At 38.7% G+C, this 14,898-nt stretch overlaps 1 protein-coding gene across 1 annotated transcript in view; it reads right to left on the bottom strand.

Moving 5' to 3' along the window:
• Nucleotides 1-14,898, bottom strand: part of ODAD2 (outer dynein arm docking complex subunit 2) — a 158,828-nt gene that overhangs the window by 53,546 nt on the left and 90,384 nt on the right. The window contains exon 16 of the mRNA XM_068987709.1: nucleotides 6,705-6,819. Coding sequence (XP_068843810.1) covers nucleotides 6,705-6,819 — 115 coding nt within the window. The remainder of the gene's footprint in view (nucleotides 1-6,704; nucleotides 6,820-14,898) is intronic.

Raw genomic sequence — 14,898 nt, 5'->3', positions numbered from 1 at the left:
TTAGAAAAATTAAAAATACTATGTGCCCAGAGAGATGGAGAGACACAACACTGCATCAGAAACTGGGGTCCTAGTCAATGTCCAAGTCTGTGAACTGTGTTGGCACAGTTTCTGATGGTGGTCAAGTACAGGGTGTGTTCCTGGGAGTTCTTGGCTGAGTGGGAGATAATGATGTAACTTAATGGATGACATTTTTCATTTAACGAAGTAACTGGTAGCTGATAAGCTGTAGTTCAGTAGCTAAAGTCGTGCCCGACTCTTTGTGACTCCATGGGACTGCAGCATGTCAGGCTTCCCTGTCCTTTACCATCTCCCAGAGTTTGCTCAAACTCATATCCATTGAGTCGGTGATGGCATCCAACCATCTCATCCTCTATCGCCCCCTTCTCCTCCTGCCCTCAATCTTTCCCAGCATCAGGGTATTTTCCAATGAATCAGCTCTTCTCATCAGAGGACCCAAGTATTGGAACTTTAGCATCAGTCCTTCCAATGAGTATTCAGGGTTGGTTTCCTTAGGATTGACTGGTTTGATCTCCTTGCTGTCCAAGGGATTTTCAAGAGTCTTCTTCAGCACCATAGTTTGAAAGTATCAATTCTTCGATGCTCAGCCTTCTGTATGTCATCTGTATATGACTACTGGAAAAACCATAGTTTTGACTATACATACTTTTGCCAGCAAAGTGATGTCTCTGCTTTTTAATATGCCTTCTAGGTTTGTCATAGCTTTTCTTCCAAGGAGCAAGAGTCTTTTAACTTTGTGGCTGTAGTCACTCTGCGCAGTAATTTTGGAGCCCAAGAAAATAAAATATGTCACTGTTTCCACTTTTCCCCCATCTATTTGCCATGAAGTGATGGGACAGATAAACTGTACTTTCAAATAAAATGGTTAAATGGGGATGTCCCTGATGGTCCATAGGCTAAGTGTCCATGCTCCCAAAGCAGGGGGCATCCTAAACCAGCAACCTCATTGCAGCCCTCTTCAGAACAGGGGCTGAGAAGCCTGGAAGGGGAAGCAGTCACAGGGTAGGAGGGGAATCCAGGTGAAAGCAACACATCTGCCCCACAGATAGTGGTCCTTTCAGCTGGGATCTGAAGACAAGCTTAATCACACCCTCACCTGTTGTGGCCCTTTACGTCCCAAGCTGAAAATCAGCCGCACAGAAAAAATATCTGTAAAACAGTTCACTTTAGTTTACAGGATTTTAGAAACCATGGGCTAGAAAAGGAGCATACTTGGAACTGTTTGGTGACTTGAAAATAACAGCCGACCTTAGGTAGGTAGGCCTCCAAACACGGATTTCGTTTTAAACAGCTTTTCAGTGTTTTAAGAACCTGTGCAGCTTCTTTGGCACATGATGGACAGCTATACATTCTCTGGCCCAAACATGACCAAATTCGAGCTCCTTAAGCTGTGTCTGTGGCCGTCGTCTCAGTGTGAAATTACAGCTCTATGTACTTCTTGTCCAGGTTCTCTCTGGCTTCCTCATTGGACACGGCTCATTGGGCAGCTGAAGTTAAACAGAGGGTGATGTCAGATTCCTGCCCGGTTTCATCAGCTATGTTCTGTCACACCTGTAGTCAGGAAACTAAAACTTCCCAAGCTTGTATTCTAATCTCTCAGAAATTAACTTTTTCTCCTTTCTTTTGGGGAATAGCTCTCAAACATCTTCTAATTGGCTTCTGTTTGGGGCAGATCCTGAGGCCACTGGTTTTGAAGTTACTAGAGATTTTTTCCCTGCCCTGAGATAAAAATTCACAACCAAATACTATTTTCTAAACAAGTAGCAAAGTTGGGTTTAAGAAGGTTACAAGGCCAAGTGATCGCATAGATATATTACTGATTTGGTAGACAGGTTGAGCTTTCTTCCTAGTGTGACAGCTGTTTTAATTACAGAGAGTATTTCAAAATAAGATACCTGTTTCCCATCTAATTCACAAGGAAGTGGTGACTGCAAATTAATATGAATTATGTGAATCATTTCTTATAAAAAGGCCAATGAGCCTGGTGGGCTACAGTCCATGGGATCGCACCGAGTCACACATGACTGAGCGACTAACACTTTCTACTTTTTATGAACAAAAACTTTTAAAAGTCATTAATGAAAATGAACAGAATTAAGAAAATTAAGTACTATCTCACATCATTCACAAAAAGAAAATATTAAAAAAGGCAGTCGTGGTTTAAAAAAGAAACATGCTCTTATCAATGCTGGAAAAATGCTTGAGGTAAGTGGTGTAACATATTTATACATTCTGTATGTGAATTCTGTAATTTTTCATTATCTCATTGTTCACAGAGCACAAATTTGAGTTGATTTTCTGCAGCAGGAAATTTTGGTTCTTAAGAACAAAGAATTTAATACATGGATCTTTGCCAGATTCAGTTTTACATTCTTTACATCACAAGTTCATAATGCTGAACACCTGTTCAACCACTGTTTTTCTCCAAAGTGTGTTTGATCATTCAGCTGGAAAGGGACAGCTTTTCACTTCCATTTACAAATATCTTGCACTTTTTACAAAACAGCTCTTCATCTGCAGCCAGACTTGCAGCTCATGAATTTTACTAAATAACATCACTACAGAGGTCACATCTTATGATCTCTGTCCTTTTTAGTAATCTTAACGGGAAAACAACAACAAACTTTCCTTAAGTCTTAAATAAATCCTTTTAAATAAAACTACTTAGAAAAATATTCAGTGAATTTTTATACTTAGTTCACTTTTAGTTCAGCCTCTGTTCTTTAGATCTTGAGAGACTGAAGAACGTTGAGCAGCTTTTAAACTGAAGATGCTCATTTCCTATATTAAATACTCTTTAAAGTTTAAGGCCATAAAACAGACTTACATTTCACACCCTGATTTTTAAATCATATAAGGTACGGACAGATAATTATTAGGCTGGTAAAACATTTATCTTTTACTTAGTACATTTTTTAATCACCAATAACTAATCAAAAACTATAATATATAGGCTTCCTCCAGAATGAAGGAATATTTGAAGCTTCTAGCTGAGACACTGGCCTCCTGCGAAAAATGTCAACATTTTGTACTACAAAAACCCCACATTCCGTTTGTTAATACATCTAATTACAACATAATGCAATGCCAGTCCAGTGGCAGCTTACGTAGTGACTCTTAATTTGTCACAATTAATTCATTACTGAACTACTCTTGCCTCACTCATTCACTGATAGGGAGCTTTAAATATTTCCCTGCAAGAAAAGAGGCAGTCCATTCACTACATGTAATTTTCACATCTCATTTTCTTAACAGATCTGAAAATGTGTTCTCATGGATATGCTGTTAACAGTGTAAAGAATGGGTAACATCTGTCTTCAACAGCTGACATCTCACCACGTCGACTCTACACGGACACGTACGTAGTGTGCTCAGCTTTTACGATGCCTGACAGATGTTCAGGGACCCTGAAGTAGAAATGACCTGTCTGAAGACATGACTTCTACTTTCTTCCCACTGTGGCTGCCCTTGGCTATAACTGACAATAGCCGCATTGCTGTCAGTGCCATTAATCTAGACAAAGAAGTTATTTATTTCAAAATGATGCCAACTCCTATGATTCATAAGTTAATAATTCTAAAGTGACTTGCAAAAGTATCTTACGTGAAAAAGTGGAAATGCTTTCTTACCAAATAAAAGGAAATTTTTCCTAGAAAGCTGAGTCATAAACTTACCTGAAACAAGGACGCATAAGGAAGAGGGGGAAGGAAGAATGGGCCAAAATATTTGGCAGGACCTCATCTGATTCTGTTACTTCACTGTGAGCAGGATGCCCGGCATGTTCAAAGTGTTTCCTGCCTCTATTCTCCCACAGAACTTACTCTTATTTGAAAACAATTTAAATTCACCTCCAAACAATAGAATATACAAAATACTACTTGAAGATTCTAAATTGAACATAACTAAGTGGATTAACCTAGAGAAGGGAATGGCTACCCACTCCAGTATTCTTGCCTGGAGAATTCCATGGACAGAGGAGCCTGGTGGGCTGCAGTCCATGGGGTCGCGAAGAGTTGGACACGACTGAGTGACTTCCCTTTCACTTTTCACTTTCATGCATTGGAGAAGGAAATGGCAACCCACTCCAGTGTTCTTGGAGGGAGAATCCCAGGGACGGGGGAGCCTGGTGGACTGCCGTCTATGAGGTCGCACAGAGTCGGACACGACTGAAGTGACTTAGCATGGAGGCTTGGGTCTAGACTGGTCCTTCGGGCCAAGGGTTTAAACACAGACAAGATGGGTTGTTTTTAAAGTTTGAATGTGGTTAAGTTTAGGTTGTTAGCAAAGAAGACAGGTTGGGTATTCAAGACAGAAATCCTGGGCAAGAATAATGAATACAAAAACATTAGAAAATCTTTTAAAGCCAATTACAGATAAGTAGGCCAATTTTGAGTTGAAATCCATAGGAATAAAGGATGTAATTAACATATAATAACAACATTAATAGAAATGTTATCCATAAAAATGGTACATCACCAACGATAATATTAAATTCCTATTTTCAATGATGATTGAGAGTTAACCAGTATCTCTAACAAGCTTCTCCAGGAAAAGGCAAGACCTTTGGTATGTTTTTACCTATTACCTTCTACTACCTAACATGCTTTCCTAATCATCTGATAGTTTAGATTCAGATTGTTACTGTGACAATACCATGTTTTATTTTAATGGCTTTTATTTTATGCCATTACTTTTAAAGAAATTCTTTCTTAATAATTTGATAAAAATTGAAAGCCCTATTACAATACAAATTCTTATTTAGCAAAAATTCTAATGATTTATTTGTTTATTATTATTTCTATAACTCATGTTATTTTCTTTCTTATAATCTTCTGTTTTGCTGGAAAACATTCTAAAGTAAATTTTTTTTCAGAAAAGACTCATGGAGGATAACTTTCCTGAATCCCAACATTTCTAAAAGAACAATGTCTTTATTCCATCCTTACCCTATACTCACTCAGGTGCTAGTTTTGCAGGACATAGAATTCCAGGATAAAAAATGCCTTCCTTTAAAGACAGAAATATTTTTGTTCCATTTTCCTTAGAATTCACTGTGAATGATGTTAAGTTTAATAATGGTGTGATTCTTGTTCTTATATAACTTTTTCCTTTCCTTTAATTTCTGGAAATGCCAAATTTAAATTTGTGTCTAGGTATAGATAAATTCTTTTTCCCTACTTGGCACTAAATGGATCTTTCAATCTGGAGACTAGAGTCTTTCTTCAACTCTTCAGCTTATAGAAACCACCTCCTCCTTTTATAAATGACTGTTTATTCCTTTTTCTTTCCTTTTGTGTGCTTCCCATTCTTATTTTCTTTTTTACATTTACTTTACATTTTTAGTTGTTTACTAGACTTTATCATCCAGATTAATTGCTCAGTCATATCCCAGTACCATACATAATGTAGTATTTGTCTCTTTTATTAAAGTTATTGTTTCCCAAATATATTTTTAATTTCCAAAAGCCCCTTCTTAATCTATGAATACTTTTTATTTAGCCATTTTGGGCTTAGCAGTATCCCTTGGGTCATTCTAAGGATGTTAATTTTAAAAATTTAATTTTGTCTTCTGTTCCTCTGAAGTTAGTTCTGCTTATCAGTCTTGACTTGTCTCCAAAACCAATTAGCTTTTCTTAAAGATAATTAAGATCATTAAAGATATGAAAGATTGTTTAAGGAGGATTAAGATCTTTCTTAAAGAATATCCTTAAAGAAATCCTTCAAAGATGTGTAGCAACCTTTCTTCAATAGGCTTCTTTCTTACTCCCTAAATAATATCATTTATATTTTATATTTTAAAAAAATTTTGGACCTTATATAGTAGGATTATATTGTATCTCTGCTTCTGAAACTTGCTTTTATTTTGGTCAGTATGTTCATGAGATATACTGATATCGATGCAGACATTGCTGAAGTACATTCATTTTTTACTGCTGCACTGGATGACATAGTATGACTGTGCTGTCATCTGGTTATTCATTTTCCTATAGGCTGACATTTGAGGGGTTTTAATTTTTTCCTCTTTCGTTGTTATAAAAAAAACAGTCCATTAACCAGTTTGTAATAGTCTTTTCTAAATATTAGTATATATCACAATTCACTTTTTACAATTACATCTAGTCACAAATATTAGGAAGATAGAGGCATGTTAAATTTATTACAGGAATTAAATGCTTTCTGTAAAAATACTCAACAGAGAGCAATCTCTAGACTTTACATCTAGTCTTTATTTAACAGATAAGAAAAGTGCAATTCATGACATTATGTGACTTTTTCAAGGTAACAAAGAACTTAGTGATTTTTCATGGTAGTAAATCAGGCAGTAAGTAAGATAGAGATTATCTTGGGCTTCTGAAAGTAGCAGTAATGTAATTTTCTTTTCACCCAAGAGGTAAGAACAGTATATTTTCCGTCCCCTTGATGTACCTGTGGTATTTGTTTCAATTCCACCAGCCAGGTAGAACACAGTAAGCTCTGCCATTTTAGCCCAGTTTCATTTGACCTCTAAAAACTGACCAGGAAAAAGGTATTGCTCAAAAATTATTTTGGCACAAAAGTTCAGCATTCTTTTTCCCAGGTAAAAATCTGACCATAAAGAAGTGAAAAGCAGTTGGTGACCTGTGGTAACATCATTCACCATGGTATTAGATTCTATGATGGACTGACTTATGGTCTCTTCTTACCTTTGCATTCTGGATGCAGGGACAGAGGGCCCAAGCTGCACTGGCCTTCACGTCCGGGTGAGGATTTTTTAGCAGGGACCACAACAAACGAACTCCATCTAAGCGATCAATTATCCTATTGTGAAACAAAAAACAAAAACAAAAAAAAACCCAGAGGTATATACTGTAATTAGTACATGAAAATAAAATTTAAATGGCCTATCCACACAGTTCTAATTATTTTTTTCTCCTTTTGACATTTTGCTTAGCTTTTTTTTCTTTTCCCAAAACTTTAACAACAGCAGGGACTTAACATGCTGTTGATCTGTCAGTTCTCTGATTTCAGTTTTACACTCGTGATGCAGAAAGCAAGCTCTATAATAATTATGATTCACATAAACTAAAAATCAAGCCATGTAATTTTTTAATTAGCTGTATACAGACTGTTGCCTGAATGCAAAAATACTGATTTCTTTCATATAGTAACATCTAAATACTTTCCAAGACAAATATTTACGCCTCAAAACTGTGCAGTAACCTTTTTTATTTGGTCTATGTTTAATTGACTTACCGTACAGCATGACATATTTTAAACTCCTCCAGTCCTAATCTAGCACTAGGAATTAAAATCATTACGCCACACTGCCTCCTTTGTTGGGCAGCAATAACATGTAACTTGTTTTCCATGTGCTTGCTTCCCAGAGAGACTAACATTGCAGACTGTGTTATAATTACTTAAACACACTGTAATCAAAATATCTTCTTGACTAGCTGAAAAATGAATTATCATCAGAGTCATCTCCACACCATCTGTCTTCTGTTTATGCATCAATCAGTCCAGGGAGCATAACCTCGCATTAAGGTCCGTTGAGTACTCACAGTTGAAAAGAAGGCCAAACAAAACTTAATATCCTTTACAAACATGGCTTTGTTCAGAAAGATATACTAAACTATGAGCAGATGGAAAAAGATAAAGAAATCAAAATTCCTTTGATTTTAAACCTCGAGTTAAATACATGTAGTACTTAGCCACAGATAGAATAAATATTCCTAGCTTAGTGCCATTCAATATTTTTTCTTAAAAATTGACTAAAAATACTACATTTCTTGATTATCTGAGATGAGTTTGCCAGAAAAAAAAAAGTATTATTCAAAAGGTTCCAAGTTGGATATAAGTTTTCCATAACCTTAAAAAAATTGGAAGTGCCAATAGCTTATAGTAAGATATAAACTAGCTCTTTAAAAGATGATCTTTAATGAGAAAAAGTACATTGAGAAAGTGTTTTAACCCCATGTTTAACTAAATAGTTTTCTAAAACTAAAGCTCTCTTTCACTATCTTGCTAAGGGAAATTAAAGATTTTATTTCTCAATTTACAGAAAGTATAAAGAAAGATGGTGAATACACTGTACTTCACAATGAAGGATTTACTTTACCAACTTAAAAAAGCTTACTGTTTTACACATGCCACTGAAAACATAATTAATGGAGATCCCCGGGTCTCTATGTATTTTTTTTCACGTGTGATTTCCCAGAGAACAATAGTGAATGATAATCTGTTCTACTCTCTCACCAATGTAGTCAGTACTAATATTTGCATTAGGAATATTCAGCCATACAATGCAGGACATAGCTTGTCATTAGAGAGGAAGTCACTTGGATGGCACACACTTTCAGTTATAAAGAGGGATAATTCAACTTTGGATCCCTACCCCAGGCAAAATTTCACAATTAACAATAAAAATTCATTGTTCATTCTAAAACCAGATATACTGTCCTTGACTGTCACCCCAAACCCTAGACAATTCCTCAGCTGCTTAGTTACAATGGATGAGGACTATGACCTCATTACAGATGACTTAAAAGATAGCATGGTACAGAGTAATTACCTGAGATGAGGAAAACATTAAAAAAAAATTGCAAACAGAGGAACTAACAAAGTCAAGGGCAGCAAACTTCAGAGTTTAACCTTGTTCCTCCATTTCCCTCATCCTCTGCATCGAGTCATACTGTGGATGCGCTTCACAGTAAGTCAAGCGTCTCCCCTACTTCTCTCTCTCCCTGCCAGCACCCTAACTGTAGTCTCTGTTACCTCATATGAATAGCTACAGCAGTAACTTGGTTTTGCGTCTTCAGTTTCTCTCAATTCCAATCCATCCTATAGATCCCTACAGGATGGATTCCAATCCATCCTATAGAAATTAATCCTGCTGAAAGAGTATTTTAGAGCTTCTGCAGTATCTCCTTGCAAGCAAGGCCCCAGGGATATTCATTCTATCCATCACACCAGCCAACACATTCAGTTAACGCTTGGTGAACAGTTCACAACTGACAGATCACTCCCAGGGGACAGTCTCGGACGGCTTCCCACTGCCTGCGTGGTATTCACACCCCAGTCTTGAACTCAGTATTTAACATTTCCAATGAGCTGGTTTATTCCTCCCAATTCCCTGTATTCAGGTGTTTGCTCATAAAACTCTGTGGCCACCTACTAAACATTAAGTGCTGAGCATACAGAAGTAACAGATACACTCAATTCTGGTTGCTCAGGGTAGTTAAATTGTATAAAGTCACAGCAAGCAGTGAATTTGTAAATACCAAATCATTGCTCTCTGGGGAATATGAAGTTTTGTTCCTAACAGCCTCTGGTGAGAATACTTTCATTAACTGATCAACATATAATCTTGTTTTATGTGTGTTTCTGTTTAAAGACACTTTCCTTAATAATACATTTTTGATTCATTAACACTGAACCCACGAGCAATCCAGCACACATATTTTTCTCTGTAAGGCACATGGAAGTCTTCTTGTACTTTGGCATTAGGCTTAGGGGCCATTTCAAACAGGACGATCACCAGCTCAAAGCACAAAAATGCAAAACATGTGGCACTAAATACTATGAAGATGACACATTTACAAAAGGAGAGCGGAAACAAGAAGGCAGAGTATGGCCGTGTTCAACTCCAGCTGGAAACACATGCATGGAATAACTGCAAAAGTGCTATAAGGATTAATTAGGGGGATCACAAATACACTTCAGAAAGATATGAATACAAGAATAGTGAAGTGAAGTTGCTCAGTCATGTCTGACTCTTTGCGACCCCATGGACTGCAGCCTCCCAGGCTCCTCCATCCATGGGATTTTCCAGGCAAGAGTACTGGAGTCTGTTGCTATTGCCTTCTCCAAGAATACAAGAATAAAGGCTCTGCAAATAAAATGGATTTTCACTGTCCTTCAGGAAACTGCAATCTAGTGAAGGTGATAAAGAGACCATTGCAATCTATTCTGGTAAATGCTATAGGACAGTGGTTCCCAACCTTTTGGCACCAGGGACTGGTTTTGTGGAAGACAATTTTTCCATGGACAAGGGGTTGAAGGGATGGTTTCAGGGTAATTCAAGCACATTACATTTATTGTGCACTTTATTTCTATTATTATTATATCAGCTCCAACTCAGATCACCAGGCATTAGATCCCAGAGACTGGGGACCCCTGCTAAGAGATGTGGGCATCAGGCTCCACGTGAACACAGAGGGGAGACACTGGTTAACTCACAAGTCACAGAGATTCTCCCAGCTCTAGAACTTTGCCCACACCACCTCCATCTTTCGCTGTGACAATGCATATTTTAAGATCTACAATAAAACCCCTCCTCAAATCCTCTGGCTTCTCCCTCCTCTGAGAGCCTTTTGAGTTTTGCTGCCCTCGTTTCTGGCTCTCATCATATACTGCTTTGCAGTGTGGTCGTGTGTGTATGCATCTTATCTCCCCAAGGGCCGTGTAATCTCCTTGACAGCAGGAATCTGCTACTGCCCACCATGCTTTGCACACGTTCCTGAGCCAGAGAATATTGGTTAAATGGACCTGAAACAGAAGTCTTTGCCTACTCCTTTTATTGCTGAATCAAAAATCTCTCTCAGCACAAACACACTCATTTTTAACCTCATACGTGAAAAGCATATATTCAAATTCAAAATCTAACCAGTAAATTTGTATTTGGAGTTCCTTCTAGGTTGAAAGTGCATTTTCATAGATATTCTTTACAACGTTATTGCTTTTTGAATATACAATGATGGGCTTATAGGTGGCATTAATTACACCACTGTCCATTTTCAATGGACACAGGTAGTGTCTCCTTTTGTACAGTTCTTTAATTTTACTAGTATCTTGCTCTGATTTCATTTCCAGCACTATGTTAAATCTTCTTGTTTTTATTATCAGTAGAATTTTACATTAATACTTTGATATTATAAAAACAAAACTGAATTACATGTTTCTAAAATCTTCAGCTTTATCACAGAAATCAAACTGTGGGCTGACAAAATAACAGTTCTTGAAAGATGAATACATGTTCATTGACGCTTTATAAAAAGAAAAAAACACAAGAAAACACACAACGGCTTGTTATGAGTCTCAGTTTCTTTTGTTGTGTTAACTCTTGTCAGGATTGTTAAGAAGTCTGGCTGGCTTGCCTGCCCACCAAGGCCACATATATGAACAAATGTGGACGGTCTGCACCCACACGGCCAGTATGGCTGAAGTTGCAGAACTGCTGTCTGGCAATGCCAGTACATCTATTTTGAAACCATAATTTGACATCGTGTCTAAAAATGTCATAATATTTGCAAATCATGCTGATAAATACCATTGTCAGACAATGGCTCAACCTAAATGCGGTTAGCCTGAAAGAACATGATGTTCTTAAGCCACATTATAAACTGCAACTGAAACCTATACGTTTTAAAACCACATTGGCAATTCTGTAAAAATGGAAACATAAATGCTGCTGCTGCTGCTAAGTCACTTCAGTCGTGTCCGACTCTGTGTGACCCCACAGACGGTAGCCCACCAGGCTCCCCTGTCCCTGAGATTCTCCAGGCAAGAACATTGGAGTGGGTTGCCATTTCCTTCTCCAATGCATGAAAGTGAAAAGTGAAAGTGAAGTCGCTCAGTCGTGTCCGACTGTTCGCAACCCCATGGACTGCAGCCTACCAGGCTCCTCTGCCCATGGGATTTCCCAGGCAGGAGTATTGGAGTGGGGTGCCATTGCCTTCTCCAAACATAAATGCAGGTCAGAATTAATGATTGTGAAAAAAACTATGATTAGAAAAATTTTAACACTTTTATAAAAATTCTCAAAGTTTTAATGTTTCTATCTCTATGTATTCTTTTAAAGAGACTATAGGAGACCATATAGGCAGCTGCGTGGCACTGGCACGGCAGCTATGTGGCCCTGGAGCAGCTGTGAGGAGATAACCCACATTCAAGAGCAAAGGAAAAGCCCTAGCAAGATGGTAGGAGGGTGAAACTGTCTTTAGAATCAAACCCCATACCCGCCAGAGATGCTCAGAGGGCCCAAAAATACCTTGTCCACACCAGGACCCAAGACCCCACAGAGACTGAGACAGAACTGTGTTTGGTTGTCTTCTGTGGAGGTACAGGTCAGCAGTGGACTGCTGGGGCAGAGGCTCCGGGTGCAGGAGACCTGGGTATGGCATAAGCCCTGTTGGAGGAGGTTGCCATTAACCCACCACAGAGCTGCCAGAACTTACACAGGGCTGGGGAAACAGACTCTGGGAGGACACAAACAGAACCTTGTGTGCACCAGGACCCAGAAGAAAGGAGCCGTGACCCCACGTGAGACTGACCCAGACTAGCCCATGAGTATCCAAGAGTCTCTGGCAGAGGCATGGGTCAGCGGTGGCCTGCTGCAGGGCTGGGGGCACTCAGTGCGGAAGTGACCTGCATGGTACCTTTTGAAGGAGGTCACCATTATCTTCATTACCTCCACCATAGTTTGTCCTCAGGTCAAACAACAGGGAGGGAACACAGCCACACCCATCAACAGAAAATTGGATTAAAGATTTACTCAGATTTACTGCCCATTTGAATAAGACCCAGTTTCCCCCTCAGTCAGTCTACCCCATCAGGAAGCTTCCATAAGCCTCTTACCCTTCTCCATCAGAGGGCAGACAGACTGAAAACCACAATCACAAAAAACTAACCAAACTGATCACATGGACCACAGCCTTGTCTAACTCAGTGAAACTATGACCATGCTGTGTAGGGGCATCCAAGACAGACAGGTCATGGTGGAGAGTTCTGACAAAACGTGGTCCACTGGAGAAGGGAATGGCAAATCACTTCAGTATTCTTGCCTTGAGAACCCCACGAACAGTATGAAAAGGCAAAAAGATAGGACACTGAAAGATGAACACCCCAGGTTGGTAGGTGCCCAATATGCTACAGGAGATCAGTGGAGAAATAACTCCAGAAAGAATGAAGAGACAGAGCCAAAGCCAAACAACACCCAGCTGTGGATGTGACTAGTGATGGAAGTCAAGTCCAATGCTGTAAAGAGCGATATTGCATAGGAACCTGGAATGTTAGGTCCATGCATCAAGGCAAATTAGAAGTGGTCAAACAGGAGATGGCAAGAGTGAACATTGACATTTTAGGAATCAGTGAACTAGAATGGAATGGAATGGGTGAATTTCACTCAGATGACCATTATACCTACTACTGTGGGCAAGAATCCCTTAGAATAAATAGAGTAGCCATCATAGTCAACAAGAGTCCAAAATGCAGTACTTGGATGCAATCTCAAAAATGACAGAATGATCTCTGTTCGTTTCCAAGGCAAACCATTTAGTATCACATTAATCCGAGTCTATGACCCCACCAATAAGGCTGAAGAAGCTGAAGTTGAATGGTTCTATGAAGACCTACAAGACGTTCTAGAACTAACACTCAAAAAAGATGTCCTTTTCATTAAAGGGGACTGGAATGCAAAAGTAGGAAGTCAAGAAATACCTGGAGTAAAGGGCAAATTTGGCTTTGGAATACAGAATGAAGCAGGGCAAAGGCTTACAAAGTTTTGCCAAGAGAATACACTGGTCATAGCAAATACCCTCTTCCAACAATACAAGAGAAGACTTTACACATGGACATGACCAGATAGTCAATACTAAAATCAGATTGATTATATTCTTTGCAGCCAAAGATGGAGAAGCTCTATACAGTCAGCAAAAACAAGACCAGGAGCTGACTGTGGCTCAGATCATGAACTCCTTATTGCCAAATTCAGACTGAAATTGAAGAAAGTAGGGAAAACCACTAGACCATTCAGGTATGACCTAAATCAAATACCTTATGACCATACAGTGGAAGTGACAAATAGATTCAGGTATTAGATCTGATAGACAGAATGCCTGAAGAACTATGGATGGAGGTTTGTGACACTGTACAGGAGACAGGGATCAAGACCATCCCCAAGAAAATGAAATGCAAAAAGGCAAAATGGTTGTCTGAGGAGGCCTTACAAACAGCTGTGAAAAGAAGAAAAGTGAAAGGAAAAGGAGAAAAGGAAATATATAACCATTTGAATGCAGAGTTCCAAAGAATAGCAAGAGATAAGAAAGCCTTCCTCAGTGATCAGTGCAAAGAAATAGAGGAAAACAATGGAATGGGAAAGACTAGAGATCTCTTCAAGAAAATTTGAGATACCAAGGGAACTTTTCATGCAAAGATGGGCTCGATAAAGGACAGAAATGGTATGGACCTAACAGAAGCAGAAGATATTAAGAAGAGGTGGCAAAAATACACAGAAGAACTGTACAAAAAAGATCTTCACGACCCAGATAATCACGATGGTGTGATCACTCATCTAGAGCCAGACATCCTGGAATGTGAAGTCAAGTGGGCCTTAGAAAGCATCACTACAAACAAAGCTAGTGGAGGTGATGGAATTCCAGTTGAGCTATTTTAAATCCTGGAAGATGATGCTGTGAAAGTGCTGCACTCAATATGCCAGCAAATTTGGAAAACTCAGCAGTGGCCACAGGACTGGAAAAGGTCAGTTTTCATTCCAATCCCAAAGAAAGGCAATGCCAAAGAATTCTCAAACTACTGAACAATTGCATGCATCTCGCACGCTAAGAAAGTATTGCTCAAAATTCTCCAAGCCAGGATTCAACAGTACATGAAACATGAAATTTCAGATGTTCAACCTGGATTTAGAAAAGGCAGAGGAACCAGAGTCAAATTGCCAACGTCCATTGGATCACTGAAAAAGTAAGAGAGTTCCAGAAAAAGATCTATTTCTGCTTTATTGACTATGCCAAAGCCTTTGACTGTGTGGATTACAACAAACTATGGAAAATTCTTCAAAAGATGGAAATACCAGACCACTTGATCTGCTTCTTGAGAAATATG

The sequence above is a fragment of the Capricornis sumatraensis genome, chromosome 15 (genome assembly GCF_032405125.1).
Source record: "Capricornis sumatraensis isolate serow.1 chromosome 15, serow.2, whole genome shotgun sequence".
NCBI classification, from domain to species: Eukaryota; Metazoa; Chordata; class Mammalia; order Artiodactyla; family Bovidae; genus Capricornis; species Capricornis sumatraensis.
Note: the sequence above shows the minus strand (reverse complement) of the source record. Positions and strands in the feature narration are given on the sequence as shown.